Consider the following 24,774-nt stretch of genomic DNA (forward strand, 5'->3'; position numbering starts at 1 on the left):
CCCCTCCAGGCGGTCCAGGAGGATACCGTGGTCAATGGTATCGAAAGCCGCTGAGATGTCGAGGAGAACAAGGAAGGAGCATTCACCCCTATCCAGAGCCCTCCTCATCTCATCTACCAAGGTGACCAACGCCGTTTCTGTCCCATGCCCAGGCCTGAAGCCCGACTGAAATGGGTCTAGATAATCAGTTTCTTCCAAGTGTGCCTTCAACTGCACCACCACCACCCGCTCAATCACCTTGCCCAAAAATGGCAGATTTGAGACTGGGCGAAAGTTGTTCAAAACTTGAGGATCCAAGGAGGGCTTCTTTAAGAGCGGTCTTATCACTGCCTCCTTGAGAGCTGATGGCATCACTCCCTCCTCAAGGGAGGCGTTCACCACCGCCTTGATCCCCTCACCCAGTCTCTCTCTGCAGCTCATAATGAGCCAAGATGGGCAAGGATCAAGTAAGCAGGTGGTCAGCCATACTGATGAAAGCACCTTGTCCACTTCATCAGGAGGAAGAAGCTGGAACCGATCCTACAAAACTGGTTTGCCACAGGCCGCCTCTTGCTCACTAACTGTATCCACAGCGTGCAGAGTAACACACCTAATCTGATCAATTTTATCTGCAAAGTGCCTTGCCAAGGCCTTACAGGAGGCCTTAGAATGCTCCGGTGGTTCCAGAGCCACAGGACCGACCAGGCTCCGGACCACTTGGAACAGCCTCTTGGGACAGCACTCTGCAGACGCGATGGAGGCAGCATAATATTCCTTTTTTGCTGCCTTCACCGCCACGTGATAGGCTGAAGATACAGCTCTAGCCCGTGTCTGATCGTCTTTCGAGCGAGACTTCCGCCACCGGCACTCTAGCCGTCTCACCTCCTGTTTCAGAGCTCATAGCCGCGGAATGAACCATGGTGCAGTCCGAGCCCTGTTCAGGGGGAGAGGGCATTTCGGAGCCACCTGATCTAATGCCCCAGTGATTGCGGCATTCCAGCCACCCACCAGGGTCTCGACCGAGTGGCCGTTGGCATGCCCCAGAGAATCCCCAAGCGCGTTCAGGAATCCATTTGGATCCATAAGACGCCTGGGGCGGACCATTTTAATGGGTCCTCCACCCCTGCGGAGGGGTTGTGGAACCGAGAAGTCCAACGTCACCAGATAGTGATCTGACCATGACAAGGGGGTGGTGGATATACCCCCGACTTCCAGATCATTCCCCGCTTCTCCAGAAACAAACACAAGGTCTAGTGCATGACCGGCTACATGGGTGGGCCCAGTTAGAGTATGGTGCAGCTCCCAGGAGGCCATGGTCTCCATGAAGTCCTGAGGTGCTCCTGTGAGGATGGCCTCCGAATGTACGTTGAAGTCCCCCAACACCAGTAAGTTAGGGGACTGCACACGCACATCAGAGACCACCTCAAGCACCTCGGCCAGGGAGTCAGTCGTGCAGCGGGGTGGACGGTACACGAGCAGAATCCCCAGACTGCCCTTCGGGCCCAACCTCCAGTACATGCACTCAGAAACCTTGGTCTCCCGGACAGGGGGTCTGGTGAAGACCAAGGACTCTCGGTAGATAACAGCCACTCCCCCTCCCGATCCCCAGCCCTCAGCTGCTGTGCATACGAAAATAAAGCTGGACACATGGCTGCAAGGGTTGGAGCAGCAGCCTCGGCCAGCCAGGTCTCTGTAATACATGCCAGGTCTGCACCCTCATCCAGGATCATGTCATGGATGAGGGAGGTTTTCTGGGTAACAGACCTGGCATTGCAGAGCAGCAAACAAAGGCCAGAAGATGGGGTCACGCCTCCCCCAGCCATCCTTTGGCTCTGGACAGGCCCGGAGCAGGGGACAGATACTACACATCTCTCCCTTGTTCCCCTTACCTGGCATGGCCTGCCCCTAGCGCTCCGCCAGCGCCTGCCGCCCAGCCTCGGTATCTTCTGGCCCCCAACACTCCCCCCACTGCCTCTATCAGGTGGACACATGCCCCCTCACTCCTGCCTATCAGGCAGACTACCCACCCCTAAAACCACAACAAAATCCCCCAGGAAAAAGAAAACACACACACACACAAAACAATTAAAAATCCCCTTAAAAATAATGCCAGGCCGGAGTCCACAGGGAAGGCCAGGTGGTGGTGGTGGTGGTGGTGGCAGCAGCAGCAGCAGCAGCCGCCGCCACCGCAGGCCCAGCAGCAGCAGGCGCGCCTCTTCCCCGGTGATGGTGGTGGCCTCTCCTGCAGGCCCTGGCTCTCCCAGGCCACCTCAGCCAGCCAGCTTATGTAGCCCCTCCAGGGAGGGCAGGTGGAGCAGCACAGCTGGCTCGGTACCTGGGGGCCTGGTCCTGCAGGGACTGGCGGTCTGCCAGGCAGAAGTCTCCAGGGAAGGCCTGGTGGTGGTGGCAGCGGCGGCGGCGGCAGCAGCAGGCCCAGCAGCAGCAGGCCCAGCAGCAGTAGGCCCGCCACTTCCCCGGTGGTGGTGGTGGCCTCTCCTGCAGGCCCTGGCTCTCCCAGGCCACCTCAGCCAGACAGCTTATGTAACCCCTCCAGGGAGGGCAGGTGGAGCAGCACAGCTGGCTCGGTACCTGGGGGCCTGGTCCTGTAGGGACTGGTGGTCTGCCAGGCAGAAGTCTCCAGGGAAGGCCTGGTGGTGGTGGCAGCGGCGGCAGCAGCAGCAGCAGGCCCAAGAACAGCAGGCCCAGCAGCAGCAGGCCCGCCTCATTTATTTCATACAGAAATAAAATAGGATTCCCCATATTAGTTTGTTTTTTGCAGTTGACTAACAGCCCTAGCATGCTTGGCACATCCCTAAGTTAGTCAACAACTGCTCAAATCCTAATGTTTTATTGAAGCAACAGATCTAATACAATTGCCTCTGCATTTTTCATTAGAACTATATTCTGCCAATTGTTAAACAAATGTCTAGCACTTACTAATCCAGTCAAGCGACTGAGTTTCAAGAGCTATGTCATTTTTTAATATGGTGCTCCCATTCTTTTCCTGTCTGTTAACTGTTTGGGAAGACAGAGGCACTTCATATATGGTTCTCACAATATGAGCGCCAATGACAATTTAGCACATTACTGCTCAGACTTACCCATTTCAGGAGAAAGTTCAGTGTCACCCTTGATGGGATCCTGTGCAGCATTTCCCAAAGGATTCCTGATTTTGCCGTATCTATGCTGAGACTCAGGCAAACGTACTGGCCCATGGACAAAACGGGGATAGAATCTTTTGGGAAATGGCTTCTGAGGTTCAAGCCCCTTGATGGGCACATTCTTGAAAGACTGGGTCTCTTCGCTGAAATTGAAATAAATAAAGAGCAGAAGCGTCCAGGTCACAGATGTGAAGAGACAGCCATAGCAGAAATAGCGAAGTGTGACACTTCCCATTGTAATCCTAGCATTGTTGTTGGCACATTTTCAATCCCCTAAAAGAAAACCGAAGAAATAAGTGTGAGGTTTCCAATTACAAAACACTCCTGGCTATTAGTTCTAAAAGCTGGTCTCTCAGAAAACTCCCTGTTCCACATTAATTCCATATTGTAATAACTGTATGTGAGAATGGGACAATCTTTCATCCTACACAACCACTGAAAAACATACATCAGCTGGTCAATGCCCTAAGTTATCACTGTACTGATACCCTTAAAAACCACAATGGTACGGATCATCACTGTATACAGAGATTACTTTAAGTGAAACATTAACAGCATTTTTGCAAAACTTATAGTTACAGAGTTTTCTTCAAAGGAAGCATAGTGAAATTTGCCCTACATAAAAAGATTACATTCTCATTTGCCAGATGAGCTTCTCAATACATGTCTCTATTTGGTCTGATATAGGCATAATGCTGGCTCCCTGCAACCTGTGGATTGAAAATTCACACTTACTGCCCCCAACCCTCAGGCATTTGCTTCGGCACTAATCGTGGTTAATCCCAAAAAAGTTCCCTCTTACCCAAGAGCTGCATCATCCTTCCTTTTTAAGCCAACAAGCTACTTGCAAGTCCAACAGCTAGAAAAAAACTTTTCTCCCCAGACTTTCTCCTACCTCTTCTCTGTGCCTCATGCTGTTTGACCCAAATGGTCTTCAGCATTTGGGTCAAATAGCATGAGACACAGAGAAAGAATGGCACAAATAGCTTGGTAAGCAAGTGAAGTTCTAGTTCACTGATTACTGGAAACCTCAGTTTGTGAGGCATTAAAGGCTAGAAAGTTTAAACATTTATAACCTAACTACTTAAAATATTTGCAGCACAGGTCAATAACTAACTTTTAACAAGAGCCATATTTTGAACTCTCCAGCAAAGGAGATCGTTACCTTATCGTGGTGCTGGAGCTTGAGCACCTCAGTGACGTCATGAGCTAAACCGTGAAGGGACACCCAAGACGGGAAGGTCATGGCAGAGAGGTCAGACTAAATACGATCCCTGGGAAAGGAAACGGCAACCCATCCCAGTATTCTTGCCATGAAAACTAAATGGATCAGTACAACCAGAGATATGTCAGTATACCATCGGAAGATGGGACTCCCAGGTCGGAAGATGGTCAAAATGCTACTGGGGAGGAACAGAGGATAAGTTCAACTAGCCCCAGATGTGATGACGCAGCTAGCTCAAAGCCGAAAGGACGGCTAGCAGCCGAGAGTGCTGGTGGTGAACGATGAATCCGATGTTCTAAAGATCAACACACCATAGGAACCTGGAATGGAAGATCTATGAGCCAGGGCAAATTGGATGTGGTTATTGGGGAGATGTCAAGATTAAATATAGACATTTGGGGTGTGAGTGAACTGAAATGGACTGGAACGGGCCACTTCACATCAAATGACCACCAGATCTACTACTGTGGACAAGAGGACCACAGAAGAAATGGAGTAGCCTTCATAATTAATAATAAAGTGGCTAAAGCAGTGCTTGGATACAACCCAAAAAATGACAGAATGATCTCAATTCGAATTCAGGGTAAGCCATTTAATATCACAGTGATCCAAATATATGCCCCAACCACAGATGCTGAAGAAGCAGAAGACAATCAGTTCTATGAGGATCTGCAGCACCTACTGAATAGTATGCCAAACAAAGATGTTATTTTCATTACAGGAGACTGGAATGCTAAGGTGGGTAGTCAAACGACACCTGGAATTGCAGGCAAGCATGGTCTGGGAGAACAAAATGAAGCAGGACATAGGCTGATAGAATTTTGCCAACACAACTCACTGTGCATAACAAACACTCTCTTCCAACAACCTAAGAGACGACTTTATACATGGACTTCACCAGACGGTCGACACCGAAATCAGATTGACTACCTCCTTTGTAGCCAAAGGTGGTGGACATCTATGCAGTTGGTAAAAACAAGACCTGGAGCTGATTGTAGTTCAGATCACGAACTTCTTATTGCACAATTTAGAATCAGACTAAAGAGAATAGGGAAGACCCACAGATCAGTTAGATATGAGCTCCCTAATATTCCTCATGAATATGCAGTGGAGGTGAAGAATAGATTTAAGGGACTAGATTTAGTAGATAGGGTCCCGGAAGAACTATGGACAGAAGTTCACAACATTGTTCAGGAGGCGGCAACAAAAAACGTCCCAAAGAAAAAGAAAACCAAGAAGGCAAGATGGCTGTCTGCTGAGACACTGGAAGGAGCCCAAGAAAGAAGGAAAGCAAAAGGCAACAGTGATAGGGGGAGATATGCCCAATTAATTGCAAAATTTCAGAGGTTAGCTAGAAGAGATAAGGAATTTTTTTAAACAAGCAATGTGCGGAAGCGGAAGAAGATAATAGAATAGGAAGGACAAGAGACCTCTTCCAGAAAATTAGAAACATCGGAGGTAAATTCCAGGCAAAAACGGGCATGATCAAAAACAAAGATGGCAAGGACCTAACAGAAGCAGAAGAGATCAAGAAAAGGTGGCAAGAATATACGGAAGATCTGTATAGGAAGGATAATAATATCGGGGATAGATTTGACGGTGTGGTCAGTGAGCTAGAGCCAGACATCCTGAAGAGTGAGGTTGAATGGGCCTTAAGAAGCATTGCTAATAACAAGACAGCAGGAGATGACGGTATCACAGCTGAACTGTTTAAAATCTTGCAAGATGATGCTGTCAAGGTGATGCATGCCATATGCCAGCAAATTTGATGAAGCCAAGGCTGGAGTTAAAATCGCTGGAAGAGACATTAACAATCTCAGATATGCAGATGATACCACTTTGAGGGCTGAAAGCGAGGAGGAGCTGAGGAACCTCATGACAAAGGTGAAAGAAGAAAGTGCAAAAGCTGGGTTGCAGTTCAACCTCAAAAAAACCAAGATTATAGCAACCAGCTCGATTGATAACTGGCAAATAGAGGGAGAAAATGTGGAGGCAGTGACAGACTTTGTCTTTCTAGGCGCAAAGATTACTGCAGACGCTGACTGCAGCCAGGAAATCAGAAGATGTTTACTTCTTGGGAGGACAGCAATGACAAATCTTGATAAAATAGTGAAGAGCAGAGACATCACACTGACAACAAAGGTCTGCATAGTTAATACAATGGTATTCCCTGTAGTAACCTATGGCTGCGAGAGCTGGACCATAAGGAAGGCTGAGCGAAGGAAGATAGATGCTTTTGAACTGTGGTGCTGGAGGAAAATTCTGAGAGTGCCTTGGACTACAAGAAGATCAAACCAGTCCATACTCCAGGAAATAAAGCCAGACTGCTCACTTGAGGGAAGGATATTAAAGGCAAAACTGAAGTACTTTGGCCACATAATGAGAAAACAGGATACCCTGGAGAAGATGCTGATGCTAGGGAAAGTGGAAGGCCAAAGGAAGAGGGGCCGACCAAGGGCCAGATGGATGGATGATATTCTGGAGGTGACGGACTCGACCTTGGGGGAGCTGGGGGTGGCAACGGCCGACAGGAAGGTCTGGCGTGGGCTGGTCCATGAAGTCACGAAGAGTCGGAAGCGACTGACCGAATAAACAACAACAATATTTTGAACTGAGGAAAGGCTGAAAAGCCAGCAACATTAGTTCTGCCTCAATTCATTCCACAGGAGCCAAGACACAGTCAACGAGTCCTCTAGCTCTTTTCTCTTCAGTGGAAACACTGAAGCCCTTCACTTTCTGCTGGAGCCCTTCACTTATGTGCCGTACCTATTCTCCCTTCTTTGCCCAGAGAGGGGCGGTGTGGAGAAAAAGAGAGAGGTGTAAAGTAGCACAACAGCAAAGCAACAAGAGGGTTCTGGATCCCTGTGGATCCAGTCAGTCTTAAGGTAAAATGTATAAGAAAGATAGAAAGACTAACAACAGAGTATTAAAAAATATATTTTAAGCTAAACATTTCGGCTTCTGCCCTCATCAGAAGCTGTGCTATATATATCTCATAGGGGAAACCACTAAACCATTCAGGTATGACCTCAATCATATCCCTTATGAATATACAGTGGAGGTGAGGAATAGATTGAAGGGATTAGACCTGATAGACAGAGTGCCTGAGGAACTATGGACGGAGGTCCGTAACATTATTCAGGAGGCAGCAACGAAATCCATCCCAAAGAAAAAGAAATGCAAGAAAGCCAAGTGGCTGTCTGATGAGGCTTTACAAGTAGCTGAGGAAAGAAGGGAAGCAAAAAGCAAGGGAGAAAGGGGAAGATATATCCAACTGAATACAGAGTTCCAGAGAATAGCAAGGAGAGACAAGAAGGCCTTCTTAAATGAACAATAAAAAGAAATCGAGGAAAACAACAGAATGGGAAAGACTATAGAGATTTTGTCAAGAAAATCAGAGATCTCAAGGGAACGTTTTGTGCTAAGACGGGCATGATAAAGGACAAAGAAGGCAGGGACCTAGCAGAAGCAGATGAGATTAAGAAGAGGTGGCAAGAATACACAGAAGAACTATACAGGAAAGATCTGAATGTCCCTGATAGCCATGATAGTGCGGTCACTGAACTTCAGCCGGACATCCTTGAAAGTGAAGTCAAGTGGGCCTTAGGAAGCATTAGTAACAACAAAGCTAGCGGAGATGACAGTATTCCAGCTGAGCTATTTAAGATCCTAAAAGATGATGCTGTTAAAGTGCTGCACTCAATATGCCAACACAGTTGGAACACTCAACAGTGGCCACAAGACTGGAAAAGGTCAGTTTACATTCCAGTTCCAAAGAAGGGCAACGCCAATGAGTGTTCAAACTACCGCACAATTGCGCTCATTTCACATGCCAGCAAGGTGATGCTCAAAATCCTACAAGCTAGGCTTCAGCAGTATGCGAACCGAGAACTACTAGAAGTACAAGCTAGGTTTCGAAGAGGCAGAGGAACTAGAGATCAAATCGCCAACATTCGCTGCATCATGGAGAAAGCAAGAGAATTCCAGAAAAACGTCTATTTCTGCTTCATTGACTACGCTAAAGCCTTTGATTGTGTGGATCACAACAAACTGTGGCAAATTCTGAAAGTGAAGGGAGTACCAGACCACCTTACCTGTCTCCTGAGAAACCTGTACGAGGGTCAAGAAGCAACAGTAAGAACCAGACATGGAACAACCGATTGGTTCAAAATTGGGAAAGGAGTACGACAAGGCTGCATATTGTCACCCTGCTTATTTAACTTATATGCAGAGTACATCATGCGAAACGCCGGGTTGGATGAATCAGAGGTCGGAATTAAGACTGCCGGGAGAATTATCAACAACCTCCGACATGCAGACGATACCACCCTAATGGCAGAAAGTGAAGAGGATCTCAAGAGCCTCTTGTTGAGGGTGAAAGAGGAGAGTGCAAAAGCTGGTGTGAAACTCAACATTAAAAAAAGTAAGATCATGGCATCTGGCCCCATCACTTCCTGGCATATAGAAGGGGAAGAAATGGAAGCTGTGACAGATTTTATTTTCTTGGGGTCCAAGATCACTGCAGACGGTGACTGTAGCCATGAAATTAAAAGACACTTGCTCCTTGGGAGGAAGGCTATGGCAAACCTAGACAGCATAGTAAGAAGCAGAGACATCACCTTGCCGACAAAGGTCCGTCTAATCAAAGCTATGGTTTTCCCACTAGTAACGTATGGCTGTGAGAGCTGGACTATAAGGAAGGCTGAGCGCCGAAGAATTGATGCTTTCAAACTGTGGTGCTGGGGAAGACTCTTACGAGTCCCCTGGACTGCAAGGAGGTCAGATCAGTCCTTCCTAAAGGAAATCAACCCTGAGTGCTCATTGGAAGGACAGATACTGAAACTGAAGCTCTAATATTTTGGCCATCTAATGCGAAGAGAAAATTCTCTGGAAAAAACCCTGATGTTGGGAAAGACTGAAGGCAAAAGGAGACGGGGACGGCAGAGGATGAGATGGCTAGATAGCATCACCGATGCAATGAATATGAACTTGAGCACGCTCCGGGAGAGAGCGCAGGACAGGAAGGCCTGGCGTGCTATGGTCCATGGGTCACAAAGAGTCGGACACGACTGAACAACTGAACAACAAACATTTATCATTTCTTCAGGAAAGGGGTAGAGGATTCCACAACAGAAAACTAAAACATACTGTATCTTGGAACAAAGCCCATTCCTCTATGAGCAAACACTTGTTTATCTCTGAGGTATAACCTAACTCTGAAAGCTTAGCTCCCACGTCCCACCTTTATCCCCTGATACCAATGAAATAGCTGAAGCCCCTGATGGCTCAAGCATCACCTCTTACTATCATGTTTCCTTCTGCTTCCTGCACCAAGCAGTGCCATTCTGACAAGTAGATCTATCACCACCATTTACTTTTGCATTAATAATTCCATTATCTTCAGTGAGTTTATGATGTGAAGGAGACTGACAAAACTGGACTGGGAATATGGACTTCCAGTTGGAACCAATGTCGCCCTCGCAGCATCCCGCTGAGTCTCTGCGGGATGCTATCTCAGACAGCTTTTTAAAAGGTTGAAAAACCTTTTCATCTCCCCCCTGGAATTAAAAGGGAGGCAAGGCAGCATCTGGATAACATCTTGGAGAAAAGTACTCCCCACGAGGCAGTGGGGGGGGGCTGGATTCCAGGATTATCTTCCCAGAGTTCAACCATCACAAAAAGCTGTGCTGAAATTCCTATTTAATAGGAGAAACCAGGGCTGACGTGTTCCATTGTAATACATGGATTAAGAAATATCAACAACACCTGAGGGATGATTTAACAATATCAACAACATTTGAGAATATTTGAGGACCTGCAAGATTTGTTTGAAGAGAAACATGGCTACACCGAGGAGAAAGAAGGGGATTGCATCACCGCCCACTCCTCCTATACCTCCTTTGCCAAAAGCTCCGAGAACAGAAGATATAGGGGAATTATTTTCTTTGATAAAAACGTTAACTTTGCAATTTGCGGAGAAAGCCAAGAGGTTGGATTTAATCTAAAGTTCCATCACCGCCCTGTAAGGAGCTGTGGATTTAATTAAAGCTTCCTGGCAAAAAACAGAGACGAAAGTTAATGAGCTACAAGATGGGCTCACAATGAATGAAATTACGACACAAGCTGTTTTCAAAAATCTCTCTCCCAGAATTTCCCAACTGGAGGCCTTCATGCGCCGATCCAATGTACGTATTATTGGGATTAAAAATCTGCCTACTGATATAAATTTGCCTACTTCTGTGGACAAGCTTTTACATGAGATACATGAGATCAAGATTATTTACTTGATATTGAGCAGGCATTTTGTGTGCCAAATGCTAAAGGGACTGACCATACGATTATAGTCCAATTTGCAAGAGTCTCCATAAAGAATTATATCCTGCATTTGGCAAGAGAGGGTGGAAGTCTTTTTTGGAAACAAGATAAAGTTATGTTGTTTCCAGATTACATCAAAGAGGTGGCGAATAAAAAAAGGCAATTCATCAAGGTGAAGAATATGGCAAAACAAATGAACTTACAATATTACTTAAAATATCCTGCTACATTTTGCATTGTTTCTGAAGGTCAGACAAAGAAGTTCCGAAATTATGAAATGGCGGAGGCATAGCTGAACATAAAAATACGTGAGATTTCTGTTCCAGCCCCATGAACTGGAATTTTTAAATAAGCTTTGTTAACTGTTTATGTTTAATCTACATGATTCAGGCTAGGCCAGAAGGTAACAGATTATACATATATTCGTTTACTTTCTTTCATTTTTCTTCTTTTTTTTCTCTCTATAAATTCTCTTTTTCCAAAATCGATATGATATGCTGTATTTAAATATATTGTTTGAGGGTGTATTGTGCACACTCATTTATATATCTAGGATAAAATATATCACTGATTGTTGTTGTATGGTTGTTTTCAAGCTTTATTATTATGTAACATTATAATTTCATCTTTTTATCACTATTATTATTATCATTACTATAAGATTACTCAGTAAGATTTTTGGTTGGTTGAATTGTTACGCTTTATTATTACTATTATATTTTAACTTAAGGGCAATATATGGTTACTGGGAATGAATTGTAAGCCTGCTTTCTTGTTATAAGGATGAGGATATGATATTGAAATGTAAGGTTGATTATTACAATTGTAATATTGCTAGTGATATAGGTATAGTTTAAAAATAGAGTAACAACTGAAGCCCGTGGGTACTGGAGTTTAAATTTAACCCTTTAAAAGAGGAGAGGGAAGGAGAGGGAAAAGGAAAAATTCCTTTTTCTTTCCTTTTTTCCCCTTTCCTTTCCTTTCCTTTTTCTTTCTTTTTCTTTTTGTTATTGTTGTGTCCTCATAAGAATATTGTATTGTTGGGAAACTGTAGTTATTGATCAGGTTGTTGGTATTGTTTATTTCATTTATAAAGACAAAATAAATAAAAAGTATTTTTTTAAAAAACTGGACTGGGAATACATAGTTATAAAATATTACTTATAAAAATTATTTCCATGCTAGAATTCAGAAGAGTGTGCTGTGTTCACAGAAATACTGCTCTCTTCAATCTCCCCAGGTTCTTAGTTATAGACATCCTTTTTAAAATGAAAACTCTGGGTTTTGAATTTCAGTGTCTCATACATCTTTTCTAAAAAAACCTATACCCTTTTAATAGAAAAGCAAATGAATACCATGGAGTACCATTGCTTTAGCAAATGTGCAACAACTGACATTTTGATGCAAAAAGCAACTGTAAGCATTAGGAAGAAAGGGGAAATGTAACCCATAGTAACGTATTATATAGAACAGATTAATGGAACAGCCCACTTCATAATTAGAAAACACACATACAAATGGATTACACATCTCAATTGACAAAAATCCTAGCTGGAATAGAGAAAACATAGTTCTTATTAGGTGTATGTTTGCATTTTCTTCTCTCACCTCATTTTGATTGAGGTTTACAAAGCATCCCTCCACATCTACAGTTAAGTGATTAGCTGCAAATTGGCAGAAGGATACGTTTTGCTTCAAAAATTGCAAGTAAGCAGAGACAGAAAGAGCAAGTCAATATTACTTCCGGCTCCCCCATGGTCCGTAACAAGTGAAACCATTCATTGTAGGGGCCAAAACCCACCCTGTATCTTGACATCACCACATTGCAGTGCGTGGTGCTGTGATTATAGCGGTGGACTAGGACTGCAGAGACCCAGCTTCAAATTGCCACTCAGCCATGACGTTCACGGGGTGAGTCACTATTTTTCAACCTAACCTAACTCACAAAGTTGTTGTGAGGATAAAATGTGGGGGTAACTACATATACCACCTTCAGCTTTTTAGAAGAAAAGAGGGATATAAATGTAATAAATATACATAAATAATTATTTTATTTATTTATTTCTATACTGCCCAATAGCCAAAGCTCTCCGGGCGGTTCACAAAAATTAAAACCAAAAAGCACACAGTAAAACAATATAAAATATTCATTAAAACCACAATATAACCAGAATAAAACCTAGCAGCAATGCAGAGATTTAAAATACAGATTTAAAACAACAAAGCTAAAAGACCAGAAAGCTAAAATGCCTGGGAAAATAAAAAGGTCTTCACCTGACACTGGAAGGAATACAATGTAGGTGCCAGGCAAACCTCACTAGGGAGTTCATTCCACAGTTGGGGTGCCACAGCAGAAAAGACCCTCCTCCTAGTAGCCACCCGCCTCACTTCCTTTGGCAGGGGCTCACATACAATCCCCTGTTCTCGCCAGCAGCAACCAAAGATGTGGAGTTGGGAGGGGGCACATAACACGTTAGGACATGGGATAAATCTGCTACAAGTTCATAGAATCATATAGAATCATAGAATAGTAGGGTTGGAAGGAGCCTACAAGGCCATCGAGTCCAACCCCTTGCTCAATGCAGGAATCCAAGTCAGAGCATCCCTGACAAATGGCTGTCCAGCCTCGTCTTGAAGGCCTCCAGTGTGGGAGAGCCCACCACCTCCCTAGGTAATTGGTTCCATTGTTGTATTGCTCTTACAGTCACGAAGTTTTTCCTGATGTTCAGCCGGAATCTGGCTTCCTGTAACTTGAGCCCATTATTCCGTGTCCTGCACTCTGGGATGATCAAGAAGAGATCCTGGCCTTCTTCTCTGTGACAACCTTTCAAGTACTTGAAGAGTGCTATCATATCTCCCCTCAGCCTTCTCTTCTCGAGGCTAAACATGCCCAGTTCTTTCAGTCTCTCTTCATAGGGCTTTGTTTCCAGTCCCCTGATCATCTCTGTTGCCCTCCTCTGAACCCTCTCCAGTTTGTCTGCATCCCTCTTAAAGTATGGTGCCCAGAACTGGACACAGTACTCCAGATGAGGCCTAACCAGTGCTGAGTAGAGGGGAACTAGGACTTCCCGGGATTTGGAAGCTATGCTTCTATTAATGCAGCCCAAAAGAGCATCTGCCTTTTTTGCAGCCACATCACATTGTTGGCTCATATTCAGCTTGTGATCGACAACAATTCCAAGATCCTTCTCGCTTGTAGTGTGGTTGAGCCACGTATCCCCCATCTTGTAATTGTGCATTTGGTTTCTTTTTCCTAGGTGCAGAACTTGGCATTTATCCCTATTCAATGTCATTCTGTTGTTTTCTGCCCAGCGCTCCAGTCTATCCAGATCACTTTGAATTTTGTTTCTGTCTTCCAAAGTATTAGCTATCCTGCCCAATTTTGTGTCATCTGCAAATTTGATCAGCATTCCCTGCACCTCCTCCTCCAAGTCATTAATACAAATGTTGAAGAGCACTGGGCCCAGGACTGAGCCCTGCGGTACCCCACTCGTTACCTCTCCCCAGTTTGAGAAGGTCCCATTGATAAGCACTCTTTGAGTCCGATTCTGTAGCCAATTGTGGATCCACCGGATCGTTGTTTCATCTAGCCCACTTTGAGCTAGTTTGCTCATCAGGAGATCATGGGGCACTTTGTCGAAAGCTTTGCTGAAGTCGAGGTATATGATGTCTACAGCATTCCCACAGTCTACAAGGGAGGTGACCTGATCAAAAAATGAGATCAGATTTGTCCAGCAGGATTTGTTTTTGACAAATCCATGTTGGCTTCGAGTAATCACTGCATTGTTGTCAAGGTGCTTCCAGATGGATTGCTTTATGATATGCTCCAGAATTTTCCCAGGGATTGATGTCAGACTGACTGGTCTGTAGTTCCCAGGTTCCTCCTTTTTACCCGTTTTGAAGATAGAGACAACGTTAGCCCTCCTCCAGTCATCTGGCACTTCCCCCAGTTATATAAACAGGGAAAACATGGAGCTTCTGTTTTTGACAGCATCCCTGTGTCTGTTTTACTTCTTTAAGTGGCATCTATAACACACATTTTTATGATAAAAACTCAAGGCAACTTACAAACAAAAACATGACAAACAAAATGAAGAACATCAACAAAACAAAAGCACAGCAATAACAAACAGAACTATTAAAACATTAATTTTAAGTTCCACCTTGATGGGAGTTGCTTAAAAGCAGCTTGTGATGGGAATCTGTCATTCAAAGATAAAAATCCAACTGGGTGCAGGCTAGCCCTTAGACTAGTCCAAAGTAGCTCTTCAGATTGTGGTCTAGGTTTGGAATAAAGGCACAATCCTATGCATGTTTACAGATAAAGAAGTCCTACAAAAGTCTTACATGGCTGGCTGGGGAATCCTGGGAGTAATAGGACTTTTTTCTGTCTAAACATGCATAGGATTTCACCCTAAGGGCACAATCTGATGGCCGCTAGACAGCAGCTAGAAGACCATAGGATTTTTCAGTTTCAGCCAGTGTTCCAAGGTCGCTTCCCAGAAAACCAAGTCCCCACCCCCCCCTCATAGGTGGCACAGTTCGTCCCCAACTCCGCACTCAGAAGAGCAGCACAGAGCGGGGGAAAAGGGGGCATTCCTGGGGGTGGGAAGGGGATGGTGGAAGCACCAGTATGACGCTTCCTATGCACCATCCAGCCTCTCCCCCCAACTCCAAGCTGCTTCCGGCTAGACAGCCGAAATAGGCCGTCTAGCCACAAATGCAGGGCAGCCAAAGCGCAGAGGAGAAGATCCCCTCCATGGTCCGCCCACCCTGCATTGGATAGTCGGTTGCCCCCAAGTTCGGAGGTGGCTGACTATCCCCAAAAGATTGCTCCCTAAGGGACTTTAACTAGAAGAGCTTTCAGCTCCTCTTCAGAGTTTCCTCCCCCTCCTTATGGAAATTTGCTCCAACTACCTTGCCTGCCAACATCCCATGGACCTCATCTCTCTTATAACATCAATGCATTAGTCAGCCAACAGTACTATCCATCATACCTTAGTCAGCACAGACCTGATGTGGCTGTTATTTCTGTTGCAGATGCTGAATCAGAAGCAATTAAAATACATGCAATTTGTTTGCATGATTAATTCTGCTTATCATGGACATGCAGGCTTAGAACATAAGAATATAAGAAGAGCCCTCCTGGATCAGACCAAGGGTCCATCTAGTCCAGCATTCTGTTCACACTGTGGACAACCAGCTGTCGACCAGGAACCCACAAGTAGGACAAGAGCACACAGCCCCCTCCTACTCATGTTCCCCAGCAAGTGGTGTACATAGGTTCACTGCCTCTGGTACTGGAGGTAGCACACAGTCATCAAGACTAGTAGCCATTGATAGAGAAATTCCTGGAGGAAGAGGCCAATGCCCTTTTAAAGCCATCCAAATTGGTGGCCATCACTACATCTTGCGGTAGCAAATTCCATAGTTTAACTATGCGCTGTGTGAAGAAGGACTTCCTTTATCTGTCCTGAATCTCCCACCAATCAGCTTCATGGGATGACCACAGGTTCTAGTATTTTGAGAGACAGAGAAAAATGTCTCCCTATCCTCATTGCACTTCCTAGTTGCAGAATTTTGGATAATGATTTGAGGACTATGGCATTTCTCTGCCATGATTCATTTATAGGCTGTTAAAAAAATTTTAAGGGGGTCACTGCAGTTTTAAGTAGGATTAAGTAGTTTTACTGTGCTTTATGTAAACTGGTTAAGGCACAGGGAAAGTAGCATATAAAATTAAGAGATTAAGGGTGAATTCCTGTGCACATCTACACAGGAGTAAGCCCCACTGAACAGAGGACCCTACTTCCAAGTAAGCATGGATAGAATTGTGCGACACAGTATGAAAATTCCAATAGTGACATGCTAGAAAGGTTCAGCCTATTGAGAATCACTTTATGTATCCAGACTATATACACATATCTGCCAAATATACACAAGACAAACATTTCCCCTTCGAATGCTCATAAATATCCTTTTTTCAACAAACTAACATGCTCTTAGTCAAACACCTGCACAAAGGTTATTCTCTAACATGCAACACAAGCTGCTTTTATGAAAGTTTTCTCTCTCCTACCTTAAAGTACTGCTATTTTACAAATATATCATGCTGTGATTTAGTTCCTATGTTAAACAGAAAAGGGTTAAGATCTCAGTTATCAGTTGCTAGTCATCTGTCTCCATCAGCAGCATTGTATTATAGCAAGAGACTGTAAGGTTAACTTCAAAGAAGAAAGGAGTCCAATGATTTTGTTTTAAAAAATTAAGGGAGCAATCCTACCGGGACAGGTGGCTGCCTCCGAACTCGGAGGCAACCGCCTATCCCATGCAGGGCTGGAGAAGCGCGAAGGGGATCTGCGCTTCAGCCACCCTGCATTTGTGGCTAGACAGTCAATTTCGGCTGTCCAACCGCGGGAAGGCAGAGGGTGGGAAACGGCAGCCAGACAACACACTGGATGTGTTGTACCGGATTTCCAACTTCCCTGCCCCAGCAGCCCACAGGAATGCCCCATTTTGACCGCTCTGTGCTCCTCTTCTAAGCATGGAGTGCAGGGCCATTCCACGCTGCCTACGAGGCAGCGCGGAAGGATAAGAAGGTCGGTTCTCAGGGAACCAACATCAGCGCAACCTATCCTATGGCTGTCTAGAAACTATTTATTTATTTATTTATTGCATTTATACCCCGCCTTTTTTCCTCTTGCAAGGAACCCAAGGCGGCTTACATTATCCTCCTCCTCTCCATTTTATCCTCACAACAACAACCCTGTGAGGTGGGTTGGGCTGAGAGTGTGTGACTGGCCCAAAGTCACCCAGTGAGCTTCCATGGCCGAGTGGGGACTAGAACCCGGATCTCCCAAGTCCCAGTCCAACACTCTTGCCACTACACCACACGGGCTCTAGTTAGTGGCCATAGGATTGCGCCCTTAGGCTTTTTACTGAGTTTCTCTGCAAATTACATCACAACACTTGTAAAGTGAGCTGCAAAAGAACATTGCACATACATACATCTTAGCTGGTTAATGTTAAGATAGGCTGAGTAATGAATTAACAAAACAAGTACTGACCTTTCTCAAAGTGCACAATAGCTAAGGAGAACAAGCTTATGTGGTAAAAGCATTCTGTTGTAGTTACAGTATAATCCAATGCTGTCTTCCTTCTCTGTGAACAACATAGGAAACTTGTAATTTAACACACAAATGTTAAATAGCAGCAGCAAACCTGACAGAGGATAGCATGTTAATAGCAGATCCAAGGACTTCTAAGCATAACTAATTTGCATGGTACTTTGGGAAAAGTATATAACAACTCTTTGGTTGTGCGTTTTAATTCTACAAATTGCTAGGGTATGACATATCACTACTGACATAGGAGATGGTTGTAAGCAAGCTAGTCAAAACAAGAATCCAAGAGTTAATGCTGATCTCTGCAAAATTGATGCACTTCCTTCCACTTCTCCCTATTTTGTTCCAGTTTCAACATTTTCTGCTTTGAAGTCTCCTTTACAAAACACAACTACACCTTGTAAAATATTTGCAGATCTAGCACACTTCCTGACTGGATTCTGATGACACATCATGGCTTGCCATGGGTAATTTAACCCATGATGAGCTGTAGTGCCAGCAGGCATCAAGTCATGCAAAGCCTAAAGCAAACTGTGGGTTACATGAGGGTTCTTTAACCTTCGCATAACCCACACTCGCCAGGTTCACATGACACGACCTTCGAGTGGAAGCTGAATATGCAAAATGGTAGCCATACGCACTGCATCCTCACCATGAATTAAAAACTCACAGTGAACTGTTGTGCCATGCGAACAGCCCCCTACCTGCTAAATTGCTCTAATGCTACATTTGAACTTTTTTATCCAGGTAGACTTAGAGCTCCCTAATATCTCCTCCCTCCTCTAAGCTGCTCAAGAAAAATCTGGAAGAGGAAAACCATGTTTTTGGCGTGCTTAGACCATATCAGTTAGACCACACTATTTAAAAAACAATGCAGCTTCAGGCATCTCCGTCCAACTCCGCACTTATATTATCAGGTACCATACCCTGCCATCTGATATCTGAAATCCAAACTCTCAGGCTCGTTCAAAACTGACTCATCCTGTAAGATAGGCAGCAAGGTAACATTCAAAAGCACTGGCAGTACAATGCAAAATGACCATTGCCATTTCGCCTAAGTGGGTGAAAATCCAGAGGAATTTTTAACTTTCCCCCTCTGAACAGACGGTATTTAATATTATAGTCATTGCTGTTCTAGTCAAATGAGTTTTCACACTCACCCTGCACGAAAGCTACTCTGGCACAATGATTTCGTTTTTTGAGAGACTGAATTTCTATTTTTAAAATTTCTAGCACTCAAGAGTTGCAAGAGAAGTTTGAGAACACTGGTAGTCATCATTGAAAACACAGCCCAAAACACTGCGGTAGACACGCAAGAGAGCCTTGGACAAGCTTACTATTGAACAGGAAATACTTCTGTATCCAATAGCTTTTATGGCTTGTAGTTTGGACTGTGTATACTTTGCACAAAAGAAAAAAAATGTGCCAAGCTCTGTGCCAACAGAAGCTGTATCATGTGAACTGTGTAAATTATTCCAATTTAACAAATTTGCATAATCATTCCTTCTAATACCGTACTTTGTGTTCCTGTGCCTATCAGCTGAGCAGCTAAATGGGACAAGAGACAAAGTAAGAGCTTCTGCATAATCAGGATATTCACCAGGTATCTAAAAAGATAAATGTTTGCAAATTTTAGAGGAAAATTATTATTTAAACATTCCAAATACCCTGATGAGGACTTAGCATATTCATTGCCTTTCATGAGGCAAGGAATACTGAGGATGTCATGGGGAGGCAGGGGGATTGACATGATTTGAGTCCCTCAGAGCTTTAGATAACCTGGAGGGAGCTGCAGTTGGGGAATGTGTTTTCCTCAACCCTAATCTCTCCCCCAAGTCAACACAATAAACTTTGAAGGGTTCTGACCACTTTGAAGATAAGAGTCTGAGGAGATTGATTAGCTCAGATTAAAAGAACTTTGTCCATCCTATGAATCATAGTTCCAATAAGCTGTGAAAGGGGCAGAGTCCTTACATAGTTGACATACCCTGAAAGAAGGAATAACTTTAAGGTCTGAAGTTGAGTGACACGAGGCACACTTCCTATGACCCCAATGTACCACCCAAACTTTCCGAAACACCGCAGGGAGGGAGGGAAGTAAATATATTCCTCTACTCTGCACTGTACAGATATGTAAGCAGTTCATCTAACCCACAAACTTCAACGGTCAGTGCTACAGAGTAATAGCAGTATCATACTAGACTGCTGAGGGTCAGGACTAGATGAACTCAACAGTAGTACAGTATGTGGCAGACTTTTTGAAGCATTTCTCCATCCCCCACATGTGGTTCCTCCAACTTGTACTTTTCTATCTTGCTTCATTACTTTGGCTTCTAATAGGTTTTTGTCCTTCTCCATAGTAATGCAGCGCTGTAAACCCGTGACCTCTACATTCATCACAACACAAAAATTCCTGTCAAATGTTTTCTGGTCTACCTTCACATCCTCAAGGGTTAGAATCTTCAAATGAAGACTGAAATTCTTAGGAAGCCAAGTTCTGTGGATACACACCATCCAGTCTGTTCCCTGTCATCCACCCAACTTTCCTTGCACCGTCCAACTCAAGTTTTTGCAAAACAAAATTACCATTTGTGTGAAATATCTCACCCCAACATTTTCTGAGAGCAAAAATCGGATAAGGCAGAGAGCTGTCTTTCAAAAAAGAACTGCAAAAGAATGCCAGTTCTGACTGTGAGGAAAACACTGTATTTTCTATTCTAGCCATCACTTCACCCCACAAAGTTTTAACTGGTTATAATTTTCCTGAAACATTCACCAATTTTTCAGACATGAGGATAAATATTTGTGGATGTTTGAGGAAAACATTATCTCAACATTTTTCCCTGGTGCAATCAAATAGAAAAAGAGCTCATTACTAACTAATAAAAATCAAAGCTCTATATCCAAAATAGCTGTAATATGGTACAATCTGATTACAAAGTGACTGAAAGGGCTGAGCAGCTCAAGTATATACAAAGTTAATGGATTTCATAGATGCTTTTGAAATTTTAGTATTAAGCATTCAGTATTTGAGGGTCAGTGCTAAATACACAAGATGTTAATCACGGTCATTATAATTTAGCAGTTCTTCTGTGGGCGTCACTTCACACTACTATGAGAAAATATGTTTTGCCATATGAGTACACTGTGCATGACATGCGATCATGAAGACCCATACCCTGTGGCATGTGCCCCTACTGCACATTTATTTTGACGTGGCAAACATGTTTTTAGCTGGTATAGTAAGGGTTCATACTAAAAATATGACACAGAAAGCTACAATTTGTATAAGAAACAAAGCTGAAGTGAACCGATGCATAGAACAACCCGATGATATACATGTAGAAGTGTTTTGTCTGAAGTACAGGCCTTACTGGATCTTATTTCCAAGTGTGTGTAGGATCCGTTAAAAACTGTAGGCTATTTTGGAAGGGGAAAACAGCCTCCTTTCCTTAGCCTTAAAATAACAACAGCCATAAAGGTTTCCAAAAAAATGAGGGTTCCAACATGTTACAAGACTCTTACCCAGGCCAGAATATCCAACTGAATTCTAAACAGTTTTTTATAAAACCCGTGGATGCTTGTTAGAATTCTAAAATTCTCATCTTAAAAACAAAAACCGAATTTAGATGAACAGCCATCAAGAAATAGCTTGAAAAACAAAGCAATGCTATATATTGAAGATATATAAAGCAGACTATACTTCTGAGTCTAACAAGTCCTTAGCTAATTCGTAATAATTTTATGATTTCTTGAATAATTTTCCAATTGTTAGAACTAGTAACAGAAGTAATTAATAGAACTAGTAATGAGAACTAGCTAGGAAGACTTTGCAAAACTAGGCTGTACTTACTAACATGCCTAGTGTCCTGAAAGCTAAATATAGGGAACAAATGCATATGAAGAAACAACAAGTTAAAGGAAGTTCTACAGTTATCTTTATGTGAAACAGATACACTTATGGGAAACAACCCTGTAATACATGCAAATCATCCTACTTTTGCCATTGCTAATATTTTATCAACGATATCTTTTTCTATTGCGTTAACTAAGAATACTTACCTAACATCACAGATTGGATTAATATTTTTCAGATTATTATCCCTAGCAAGTATGTGAGAATATGTACACATCATTGAAATACATATATGTCTAAGTGTAAAACTGAACTAGTATGTAGCAACACAAAACTAAACATGCTCCAACAACTTTAGTGGAAGAGAATTGCCCTGTTGAAATGGATGAGTGCTTGACAATGTATCATTCTTTAGGCTGCTAAACTGGGAACCATCTTATTACAGAGAAGTGCAGCTCACCTTCATTTTCTGTTTAGCTCCACACACAAAAAGCCAGAGCAACACTCCAGATCTAATTCAAGCACATCAGTAGAGTTGTTTTGAAATACATATTGGCTCACTGTAACATTGTCATATTTCATCATTGCCACTGAGAGAAAGACAGGAAAGCACAAGCTTTCTGCTCCTCCAACATTTGAAAGAGGAAAAACTCTTAAAGATAATAGAAAGGCAATCAACAAAGTTTTAGGATTGCTGCATACTTGAAGATCAGTCTTAACTTAAGCCTGTGCATACAGCAGCCTTCAAATAACTTAAGAACTACACCTTTCTCATCCCACCCTCACCGCTACTCAGAATTGTTCCATCAACAGTTCCTTGGGAGAGAATGGACTTCTCCACTTCTATATCTTTCTCAAGCTGATGGAAATGAAGAGAGAGTCAAGGAAGGGTGATGCTCCAATCTGTTTGGTAATTTGCATGCGTGTGTGTGTGTGTGTGTGTGTGTGTAAAAAATCACATTTAAAAGGTAGAATGTTAAGATCTTGCCAGATAAAGACCACTGAAACCTTCTCATCAGAAGTTATAATCAGTGAAAATGCCTGCAAATTATTCACACGTACAACAATCCCCTTTTTAACCACTTCATCAACACAAGTCTCCTCCACAATTTATACCTCTTAGCATAACAGCAGATACGGGAGCACAACAATGGGTCCAAGGCTGCAAGGCTCAATAACTAGAAAAGAGTGAACCCCTAAGTGCTGAGAGCCTTATGTCTCCACCTCCCCCAAGGCCTGCCACCCACCCACCAGTGGGATCACATATGTCTTCAACAAGAAAAGCAACAGAATAAAACTCTGCAAAACACAACATGGAAGGTTTTAAGGCAAATCACACTCACCCACACACTTGAGAAAAGGGATCATCCTACTGAGTAAATCCTTACGTGAAGTGCTCATTTCACATGCCAGCAAGGTGATGCTCAAAATCCTACAAGCTAGGCTTCAGCAGTATGCGAACCAAGAACTACCGGAAGTACAAGCGGGGTTTAGAAGAGGCAGAGGAACTAGAGATCAAATCGCCAACATTCGCTGCATCATGGAGAAAGCAAGAGAATTCCAGAAAAATGTCTATTTCTGCTTCATTGACTACGCTAAAGCCTTTGATTGTGTGGATCACAACAAACTGTGGCAAATTCTGAAAGTGAAGGGAGTACCAGACCACCTTACCTGTCTCCTGAGAAACCTGTACGAGGGTCAAGAAGCAACAGTAAGAACCAGACATGGAACAACCAATTGGTTCAAAATTGGGAAAGGAGTACGACAAGGCTGCATATTGTCACCCTGCTTATTTAACTTATATGCAGAGTACATCATGAGAAATGCCGGGTTGGATGAATCAGAGGTCGGAATTAAGATTGCTGGGAGAATTATCAACAACCTCCGATATGCAGCCGATACCACCCTAATGGCAGAAAGCGAAGAGGATCTCAAGAGCCTCTTGTTGAGGGTGAAAGAGGAGAGTGCAAAAGCTGGTTTGAAACTCAACATTAAAAAAACTAAGATCATGGCATCTGGCCCCATCACTTCCTGGCATATAGAAGGGGAAGAAATGGAAGCTGTGACAGATTTTACTTTCTTGGGCTCCAAGACCACCGCAGACGGTGACTGTAGCCATGAAATTAAAAGACGCTTGCTCCTTGGGAGGAAAGCTATGGCCAACCTAGACAGCATAGTAAGAAGCAGAGACATCACCTTGCCGACAAAGGTCCGTCTAATCAAAGCTATGGTTTTCCCAGTAGTAATGTATGGCTGTGAGAGCTGGACTATAAGGAAGGCTGAGCGCCGAAGAATTGATGCTTTCGAACTGTGGTGCTGAAGAAGACTCTTACGAGTCCCCTGGACTGCAAGGAGGTCAAATCAGTCCATCCTAAAGGAAATCAACCCTGAGTGCTCATTGGAAGGACAGATAATGAAGCTGAAGCTCCAATATTTTGGCCACCTAATGCGAAGAGAAAACTCCCTGGAAAAGACCCTGATGCTGGGAAAGACTGAAGGCCAAAGGAGAAGGGGACGGCAGAGGATGAGATGGCTAGATAGCATCACGGATGCAATGAATATGAACTTGAGCACGCTCCGGGAGAGAGCGCAGGACAGGAAGGCCTGGCGTGCTATGGTCCATGGGGTCACGAAGAGTCGGACACGACTGAACGACTGAACAACAACAACATAATATTATGGGAGTTTTTAAACATTCTTTTCACTGTGATTTAAGCTTGAACTTTGCCCAAGAGAAAGATGGGTAAGGTTGTTGTTCACACCTTTGTAGGAGTACATCTCAATGGAGCTTACTTCTAAGCAGACATGCATAGGATTGTACTGCATATGACCATTTGGATCAATCAGATGAATAATTGTCTGTAGATACTAAAAGCAAAGAAGCATGGACTAGCTCTATTGCTATACAAAAGCATTTTAACAAAGGCTCAGAGAGTTTGCTAGTAAAGAACATTTTAAAGACTGCCATGAATTTTTAAAACATTTGAATTTATTTCAGATACTTATACTTAAAAATCACTGTTACGTGCCTTTCCTATGTAGACAGGGATGAAATTCTGATCAGAACTTAAACAAATATGAATAGAGCTTGTTCCTGGCACTCATCTCGACCTT

General features: G+C 43.5%; 1 protein-coding gene across 6 annotated transcripts in view; it reads right to left on the minus strand.

Moving 5' to 3' along the window:
- Nucleotides 1–24,774, minus strand: part of GALNT11 (polypeptide N-acetylgalactosaminyltransferase 11) — a 60,302-nt gene that overhangs the window by 32,336 nt on the left and 3,192 nt on the right. For 4 of the 6 annotated variants that reach the window (XR_014792459.1, XM_084859367.1, XM_084859363.1 and 1 more), the window contains exon 2: nt 3,081–3,413. Coding sequence is in view for 5 of the 6 variants with exons in the window: in XM_084859367.1 (XP_084715493.1) it covers nt 3,081–3,375 (295 nt within the window). In the remaining variant the exon portion in view is untranslated. Of the gene's footprint in view, nt 1–3,080; nt 3,414–17,747; nt 17,842–24,774 lie in introns of all 6 variants that reach the window. The other 2 variants (XM_084859364.1, XM_084859366.1) reach the window with 1 other exon arrangement.

The sequence above is a fragment of the Heloderma suspectum genome, chromosome 5 (genome assembly GCF_057233095.1).
Source record: "Heloderma suspectum isolate Gila_16-S chromosome 5, 16-S_ref, whole genome shotgun sequence".
Taxonomy (NCBI): Eukaryota; Metazoa; Chordata; class Lepidosauria; order Squamata; family Helodermatidae; genus Heloderma; species Heloderma suspectum.